Raw genomic sequence first — 9,948 nt, 5'->3', positions numbered from 1 at the left:
CTCCTTCTGTGGGTGGGCGAACACCCAACACCGATCCACTGTTAATTTTGCATTGGCCAGATGAAGCTAGGGTACGGAGCAGAACACTACTGTTCCATCAAACTGTAGCCACTCTGGGATAGTACAGATCAGTTCTATTGATTTGAATAGGAGCTAATCTACAATACCCGAAAGCAGCCATTATACAGTGTGACCGAACTGTTCACATCCGGCTGATGCTGGAGCTGATGATAACAGCAGCTGATCTCGACCGCTCTCCAATATAATGATAATCTGAAATCTAAGTCCTCCATAGGAGTGTAGTAAAAAACCCATTTAGATGGTATATAATGCTTGTTATGAATGATTAAATGGATAAATAAACTAATAACCATATAAGTAGCCAAGCAATCAAGCATGGCCTACATTCCCGTTTTCAGCCCAATATTTACCTTCAGTACATACAGAGATAGTAACCACGTGCATATTTATGATTTTATGCCACTCAAACATATTTTCCAGTTATTCTGTATTCCTTGAGGTCACTACATGAAAAAAATGCAAAAAAAAAATACACAAATGGATATCTACTTCCTGCCAGTGTAAGCTATTCTGCACAAAACCTGTTGGCCCAAATTTTGCTTATTTTTTCATACTTTTATTTTTTTTTTGGTAAAGATTATTATTTTAATGAAAACCATACATCAAGCTTTACTTTTATTATTTCCATTCTGAAAAGAGACAAGTAAATTCAGGTCTTGTAGTTTAAGGATTTCATAAGAAAGAAACGAAAGTACAGTATCAAAAGGAAAATGATGCAGTAACCAAGTACAACTACAAAAGTAGAAAATAAGTCTTTACTAGTAAGGAAAGTCAGGTTTGAGTTCAATAAATGAATGATCCCAGCATAAGTATCATATCTAAATATGTTGGTATGGTAATTATTTTCATGTGGAAAGATTTATAAAAATCCATATACAAGTCTGTGAATGGAAAATGTCTATACCTAGATGACTTTTTATTCCTTTACCAAATGGGTCGGTTACAATTAAAAAGGCCTCTATTTTTTACCAGGAAACCATGCAGTTCAATGTCATGCTGTTTAACAATGTTAATCATATAGAGCAGGGGTGGGCAATTAATTTTGCCATGGGGCCGCATGAGAAATTGGGATGGTTTTAGAGGGCCGGACTAATATAATTACCGTATTTTTCGGACTATAAGACGCACCGGACCATAAGGCGCACCCCAAATTTGGGGTGAAAATTGCAGAAAAAAAAGATTTTTTATAAGATGGGGGTCCGTCTTATTGTCCGAATTTACAGTATCTTACCTGAGGGCTGGCGGTGGCAGAGCAGGGTCACAGGAGGCATGGTGTCGGCAGAGGTGGGGTGATGCGGTGTGGCGTGCACCTGAGCAGGGTCCCTTCCTGCTTAATCGGGCGACGCCATGGCCTGGTGTCCATGGGGGGGTTGCAGCAGTGGTGTGGCGGCAGCAGAGGTGTGGTATGGCGTGCGCAGGGTCCCTTCCACCGGTGAGGTGACGCAGCGGCCCGGAATGCAATGTGAGCAGCAGAGCCGGGTTGAGTATAGGTGGCGGCGACCATCTTCCCGAGGCCGCGCGTGCGCAGATGGAGTGCTCTGCTTCACGGGGCTTCAGGAAAATGGCCGCGGGAGGCCGCGCGTGTGCAGATGGAGATCGCGGCGGCCATTTTCCTGAAGCCGAGATCTAAATCTGCAAACTCGGCTTCAGGAAAATGGCCGCCGCGATCTCCATCTGCGCACGTGCGGCCTCCCGCGGCCATTTTCCTGAAGCCCCATGAAGCAGAGCACTCCATCTGCGCACGCGCGGCCTCGGGAACATGGCCGCCGCCACCGAAAAAAACGGTGATCAACCCGGCTCTGCTGCTCACATTGCAGGGCCGATGCGTATGAGCTCGGGGCCTTCACTCCAGCCGCCAGCGTTCCTCCTCAGAAGCGGCTGGCCGAGCGGTGCCGGGGGCGGCTGTCAGAAGTGACAGCTAGCTGGCGGGCCGTTTAAAATCATCAGGCGGGCCGGATGCGGCCCGCGGGCCGCATCTTGCCCAGGTCTGATATAGAGTATATTTTTCACACACCTAAGCAGTTCTGGCCTGAGAAGAAGTCAAGGTCAAATGAGTTCCTATTATATCACTAGTGACAGATATGTGCCTATCGGCTGTGAGTGATGATCAGAGTATAGATAATATCTGAATTCCGATTGCAGCCGTTATTAGGTTGTGTACGGCCTGGGATCATCTGGGTTTTACACTCTAGATGCTTGATCTCAGCTTCCAGAGGATGGGCAGCCACAGTGGATCTCCTCCAGGTGGACCATCCTGTTGTGTCTGTTATGCAGCATTACCAGGTGAGAAGCTACACAATTACTGTAGATCTCCATTAGAAGTCTCCCACCTTCTTCACTGCAGGAATCGTCTTTTGTTTCTTTACCGTCGATACATTTGGTGCATTGTGTCATGTGATCACAAACTTTTTTAAGAGTAACTAAACTTTTTATTTAGTTATCCCCAGTCATTTCAAACATACACATTTTTGTATTCTATTTTATTACCTTATTTTGCTTCCGTCTCCAAAAAACTTTGCTGCAGTGCTGTTTCAATACCCAGTTCATGCTCTTTTACAAGCTTTCAACTGCCACTAAGCAAGATCTTACACTACCTTCACACATTAGAGGGGGGAATTGTTCAGTCTGAATACAGGAGTTGGGAAGAGAGAGGCACACAGAGGGACATCCCTGTTACCAGATTGCTTGAGTTTAGTGTACAGATGTTTGCTGAGAAGCAATTGAAAGCAACTCCTAAAGGAGCATAAACTGGAGATTGAAACAGCACTGCAGTAGAGTGTTTCGGAGGGAAGAAAGCGAGATAATGTAATGGAGTATTTTACAAAAATGCATAACTTTGCCATACCAGGAAGATGATTAATAATAAAGAAAAGTCTAGTTACTCTCTATGGGAGTAGGATTGTTTTAGAAAAAGCCCGTAAGCTTTTGTTCTAATACACTGCATGGCTAAGAGTATTTGGACACTCTTGTTATTACATTCAGACACATGTTGCAAAAAAGTGCACCAAACCAAGACAAACATTGGGAGCGGTATGGGTTGTGCTGAAGGGCCCGGTGCTTTTAAATGCATCATAAAATTGAAGCATTGAGGATATACAATGATTTGGGCTACTAGGCAGAAGACTATGCAGATTTACAGAATTGGGGTGCAGAGTGCTCAAGTGTGTTGCTTTTAAATTGCCTATCCTCTGTTACAACACAAATTGCCTCTAAATCTGGATTTGACAGATGTCCCGAAAACATTATCTATGGGGATGTATAGTGCCTACTGTAGTGATGAGCGAGTGTGCTCGGATAAGGTGTCATCTGATCCCGCTCGTGTCCTGAGTATTTTCAGCGTGCTTGAAAAAAAAGCTCGAGTCCGCACGGCTGCATGTCTCACGGCAGTTCGACAGCCACAACACATGGAGGGATTGTCTGATTGTTAGCAATCGTGTTAATTGTGGTTGTCAAACAGCAGCGAGACATGCAGCCACGGTGACGCAAGCATTTTTTTTCAAGCACACCAAAAATACTCGGGACACGAGCGGGATCAGATGACACCTCATACGAGCACACTCGCCCATCACTAGAAAGGGCTTTTTTTCAGGGTGTTGACTAGGCTTCTTTCCAATAAAAGGTAAAGCTACTCCATACCAAAATATTTTGGACAACTGCTTCCAATTCTATGGCAATAGTTTAGGGAATGCCTATCCTTTTTCAGCATGAATCTGAAGGATATATAAATATATGGAATATATGTATTTTTGCACTACATACCTCCATATGCGCTAATAATACCATTCTTCTAGTCTCACCTTGAATAAATCCTTTACAGGAGCTTTATTTGTCTGCTATTGTGGGGTTTCTCTTACCACATATGTTTTTTATGTGTGTCAGTGCTTTGTACTAAATCCTACACCATTCCAGCAGTAATTGATCACGAAGACACAAGCTACTTAGCGTAGATCACAACAACTTTTCTTTTAGCTGGTTCCGGTCCACGTAGCTATATAATGCAGCTTGCCCTTACCATTTAGTCAAACCCGTCTTACATTGATATTGTGAGAAGGTCAAAGACCTCTTGTGATAAATGTGCCGCTGATGATGTAACAGAGAGCATTTGGAAATGTTTGTAGTCCTGAACTGGTCAAAAACCTAATCTGCAGAAATAGGGGAGGTATATTACGGTAGTTTACTTCAGTTCACACCTCTTTTTCAATCCAGCACTATTGCTAAGGGCCATATAGGAGAGGCGGATTTTCCGAGCTTTTTACTGTTTTGACACCTTTTCATATTAGTCAGTTCCTTCACCGTCTGTGTCACTTTCTGGAGATCCACTACTCCGCCTCTCGCTAATATTACGTATTCTTTTCCATGCAAGCTCTTGCTGAAAGCTTGCACTGAATGACCTGCCCAAACGCCCATGCAGTTTCTTTGAGACATTATCTTCACTTTCTGATTTAGGAATTCTTCGTGCATGAACAGGAGGTTGAGGTTCAGGTCTCAGGTTTCCAAGCTGCAAAGTCCAGGGACCAAATCTCTGCCAGCTAAGTCTCTGAAATGCCAAGAGACAATGAAGATTTCCTCCAGCCTAAAATATAGGAATCAAGATTCTTAATTAGACTAAATATTGAGTTAATAAAAAACATAATTATCTGTGATAAAATAATGGAAACTGTAACCTAAGACAAATACAAATCTTATTACATAGAAGAAATGGAGTGATGTTTTGTTTAATTGTCTCAATCATATGCTGTATCTAGTACCGAATAATTCCATGTAGAGGGATTTCCATACAATTAATCTTCAGGAGCATCCGTGGTTCCCGGAGAAAGTAGCGCTCCTGAACATTGACAGTTCGGACCACCGACATTGTCACATGACTTGTCCAAACTGAGTGCTCTCCAATGCTCCTTGCAGAGACACCTTTTCCTCTGTAGCATGGGAGAAGCGTAGAGCAACTGAAGCTTGATGGAAAAGGCTCAAAAGCATAGAGACTGCAAGCGGCACGTGCTCCTTGCTTATGTAACTGGCTACTCTGAGCCCACTGAGTGGCTGGTAACCTAGGAAATTAAGTATATATTATAAGAATAAGAATCCCTCCATTTTTGAGAACTCAGAGTATTTTTAATAAGGGGTAAACTACAAAGCTTTTGTTTTAACAGGCACTTGGTAATTTTGCCCATATAGGAACTCGAAACAACCTCTTTAAGATACAAGCATATTATGCAGTCTACACAATTATAATGTAAAATTTAAACACACAGACAACCAAATTCAGCATAATGCAAATAAATACCAAGAAAATCAGAAAAATAATAAAGTATAATAATGCTGATATATTAGGACAAAATATGCGAACTAGTCGCAATCATACAAGAAAAGGGAGTGGGTCAAGAGACCCAAAAAGACGACCAACAGAGTTCCAAAAAATATCAAAAAAATCCTTTATTATTAAAACAGTAACAACCAGGTAGGGTAATGGCGCAGCATGGCATACAGAGACACTGCACAGTCGTGTAAAGTACCAAGGGCGCAAGGAGCCGGGGAATCAAAAACGCCTACATACTATTGTGAATCGCCATAGAGAACCATGCCTTCCCCCAACAGGAGGAGAAATAGTAAGATATATACATATCTACATAGAACACCATGGGTGCACTTTCAGCGGACAAATAGGTATATAAACAGGGGCCACATAGATCATACGAATAAACCTTTGTAGGAAATACAATAACTGCAGACTACACGGTCCTAATAGTATATCACAAAATGAAAAAGTGCTAATTACCGTATGAGCGTATGACTCCCAGGGTCCGTGCGCCCACCCCGACGCGTTTCGGTAAAACACCTTCCTCAGGAAGGTGTTTTACCGAAACGCGCGTCGGGGTGGGCGCACGGACCCTGGGAGTCATACGCTCATACGGTAATTAGCACTTTTTCATTTTGTGATATACTATTAGGACCGTGTAGTCTGCAGTTATTGTATTTCCTACAAAGGTTTATTCGTATGATCTATGTGGCCCGTTTATATACCTATTTGTCCGCTGAAAGTGCACCCATGCTGTTCTATGTAGATATGTATATACTGTATCTTACTATTTCTCCTCCTGTTGGGGGAAGGCATGGTTCTCTATGGCGATTCACAATAGTATGTAGGCGTTTTTGATTCCCCGGCTCCTTGCGCCCTTGGTACTTTACACGACTGTGCAGTGTCTCTGTATGCCATGCTGCGCCATTACCCTACCTGGTTGTTACTGTTTTAATAATAAAGGATTTTTTTGATATTTTTTGGAACTCTGTTGGTCGTCTTTTTGGGTCTCTTGACCCACTCCCTTTTCTTACAATTATAATGTACTAGATGGTGACCTGATTCTAACGTATCGGGTATTCTAGAATGTGTAGGTAGTATATAGCACAGGCTATGTACTATATTGTACAGTGACGTAGTATATAACACAACCGACATAGTATATAACAGAGCTACGTAGTATGTAACACAGCGTACGTAGTATATAGCAGAGCTACGTAGTATATAACACAGCCACGTAGTACACTATGTTCCAAATTATTATGCAAATTACATTTTTCTCAGATTTTTCTAAATGGTCGGTGCAAATGACAGTCAGTCTAATAAAAGTCATCACCCGTTAGATTATACATCGAATTTTATTGAAGAAACCTCCCAATGATAACAGTATAATCTCCAAAATGAATAAAAACTCAAAATGCACTGTTCCAAATTATTATGCACAGTAGAATTTTTATACATTTAATATGTTTTAAAGAACTGAAAATGCTCATTTGTGGAATTTGCAGCATTAGGAGGTCACATTCACTGAACAAAAAAGCTATTTAATGCTAAAACATCCCAACAGGCCAAGTTACATGTTAACATAGTGTGGCGCCCCTAGGGGTATTTGCCACAAAAATAGTTATTGACACCAAATACAAATATTAAAATAGCAAGACTGCACTACCATCTCCGGCCAGAAGGGGGAGCTCCAGAGACTCCCCTTGATCTATTCTGGTCTGAGAAAAGGATTGGCAGTTGGGTTGAGGAGCTGAAAGTGAGAGGTCGTATAACTGAACTCCTAACAGCCCTATGACGGATTATAGGCCTGTAATACCCATAGTAGGAAAAGAGGAATAGAGAAAAAGGACATTGTGAGAACCGGGTAGCAATAACCTCTACCCAGAATAGGCGCAGAGACAGATACCGGATCCGTGGCTATATTCATTAGATATAATACAGCAACCGGAAGGAAGTGAGGTGATATCAGCTTCACCAGGGTAAGACGCAGCAACAGACACAGAGTTCAGCGGTACTCCCAGTGAGGGTAAGCCGACAAAAAAAGGACTCGGGTTGTCCGTCGAACCAGAGCACAGAAGAGACAGATTGGGTCGGCAGCCAGTTCACATACAGCAGCAGGGCCATACAGAAACTGCGCATAATAAGAGGTGGAAATCCTGACAGGATCAAAGTAATTCAGAGTTCTTAAACAGACTCCGGTGACAGTATTGGTTGCAAATCCCTTTTTGTTAAAGTAAACTGGTTAAACGTTTCAGCGCCTCAGTCTTTCATTTGGACAATAGCCATCGATCCAGGATCGGGGTCACCACAGCTGAGAGGACCTGCTGCTGATCAAGTAAGTGTCTGTTCCTTCATGATATCCCTTACACTGTGCATCGCCTGAGGCCACAGCAGCGGGTCAAGCCACTAGTGACATCCCCCTCAAGAGACGGACCTCATTGATCTGGTGCTGGGTACCTCGGTCTCACGGGCGTCACAACTGGTGTCACGAACAGGATTGGGCCAGCCCGTACACTGGGTATTGTGTGCCGTAATTGGAGTCTGAAACTGTGAAAATTTGGATGAAAAATCTTGGAAATTGACTTTGTTAAAGAAAATCCCGTTCCCCATTGAAAACTATTGAAAGTGACTTTTCTCCATTGGTTATAATGGGGTAAAAATGGCCACCATCCCCTGATGTAATCATCTCATAACCGTTAGGCACAAAACTGTTAATCGAGCTACGTCATTACCCAAGCCCCAGTCTAACTGAAAAACTTCAAAATCCACCATCACAGAGCGTGCGGCAGTTAGAGGCAGCAGGGGGCATGTCATTGTCATCCTGCTGCACAGAGGAACGAATCTACATTATCTAGACGGAAGCTGGGACCGGAGGGGTCTGGATTAACTAAGGGGGTACAGTATGTCGCGGCACGGAGACGCCGCAGCACCCGGCGACGCTAATGCAGCTGAAAGACAGAGTGTCGATAGAGAGCCTGGCAGCGCAGCAGTGCAAGGAGTGGTGCCCATCATGCCGGTGTTGATGCCATATACCCCGGGTGGCCCGTGGCTTCCAATGTATGAAGGTGAACCTAATACCCTTGACGGTTTCAGGGAAAAGATGCTGGCTCATTTTGATGTTCCCCGTGGGTGAAGCTCAGCGTGTTAGTCTCCGGATGATGCAGTTAAGTGGCCACGCTAAGCGAGAAGTCACGGCATGGGCAACTGATCTAAAAGGTACTGTTGAACGCATATTTGCTGGATTAAAAGCTACATTTGAAACCACTACCAGCAGCAAAGCTAAAGTACGATTCTTTAATTGCAAACAAAAAGCTAATGAGGGCGTGAGAGATTTTGCCTTAAACCTGCAGGAAGCCCTTAAATCACTTACACTGGCTGAACCTATTTTTAACACAGGAGCCAATAAACTGCTAAGAGATCAATATATTGAGGGACTCTACACCCCTTCTCACCGGGGGCATGTGAGCATGCTTGTTTTTAAGAACCCTGAATTGACATTTGCCCAATTAAAGGAGAGCGCTATACGTCTCCAGTTGGCAGAGGCACCTCGGGATCAGGATCTCACACAACCCATGGCAGATGCACTTCAGCAACGGGGAATGCCAGTGACATCAGCTACGTCCGGTGCCAGTGCTAAGTCCCTGGGGCCCATTACTAATGAGGCTCATCAGCAAAAGCTTGACTCTTTAACTGATGTTGTTGCTTCAATGGCTAAAACCATGCAGGAGATGAGAGAACCCAAGATGGAGTTGGCAAACCGTAGAGAGGATGTTCCATGGATGAGGTCCCGGAGATACCCGACATGGAGAGTATGACCCCGTGACCGCTACCAACCGGATGGACAGCCCATTTGCCGCCGTTGCCAGCAGCCAGGCCACTTTGCACGAAATTGTGATTTAAACGGGAATCCCCTGGGAATGCGGGCCGCTTCGCAGGAATGAATTTTCAAGGCCCAACACCCTAGCACAACAGGTACATCGGAGGACGACCCATCATCCCTATCGTGCTGGACGGAATTCCCCTCAACGCTTTGCTGGATACAGGTTCCCAGATTTCATCTATACCATATATCCTTTATAAGAGGTACTGGGCTGAGGTAGATATTGATAAAGGCCCCTGTGATGTTGAACTAGATATATGGTTCAGTAATGGTAAGTTGGTACCGAAACTAGGATTCAGGGAGATGACCATAAAGATTGGTAAAGCAGAATTGAAGAAACAGGGTATAATTGTCGTTGATGTTGATCGGCAGAACTGTGAACCAACTGTATTGATAGGAATGAATGTGTTAGAGAACTGCTTTTCCGAAGTTATTTCTGTCTTACAACAAATTGATGAAACTGCCCGGTCCTGCCAGCAGAGAGTTCTCCGGAGAGAAATAAAAGTATTAATGTTAAGGCAACAGATAGAAGTTGCAGGTGGAGAAATCGGCAGTGCGAGGGTGAGTGATCCAACGTCTATTGTAATCCCACCAAAAACAGAAATGCTGGTATGGTGTAGAGCGGCCATTGGTACTAAAGGATGAGACTATCAAGCCTTAATAGAACCAGCGTACTCCGACAGCAGGCCCA

General features: G+C 43.7%; 1 protein-coding gene across 1 annotated transcript in view; it reads right to left on the bottom strand.

Annotated features, from left to right (window-relative positions):
* Positions 1 to 3,875: 3,875 nt before the first annotated feature.
* BIVM (basic, immunoglobulin-like variable motif containing) overlaps positions 3,876 to 9,948 on the bottom strand; it is an 82,176-nt gene continuing 76,103 nt past the window's right edge. The window contains exon 10 of the mRNA XM_077297056.1: positions 3,876 to 4,654. Within this exon, the coding sequence (XP_077153171.1) occupies positions 4,358 to 4,654 (297 nt within the window). The 3' untranslated portion in view covers positions 3,876 to 4,357. The remainder of the gene's footprint in view (positions 4,655 to 9,948) is intronic.

This window comes from Ranitomeya variabilis, chromosome 3 (assembly GCF_051348905.1).
Source record: "Ranitomeya variabilis isolate aRanVar5 chromosome 3, aRanVar5.hap1, whole genome shotgun sequence".
NCBI classification, from domain to species: domain Eukaryota; kingdom Metazoa; phylum Chordata; class Amphibia; order Anura; family Dendrobatidae; genus Ranitomeya; species Ranitomeya variabilis.
The sequence above is the reverse complement of the archived record's forward strand: the minus strand, read 5'-3'. Positions and strand labels throughout refer to the sequence as shown.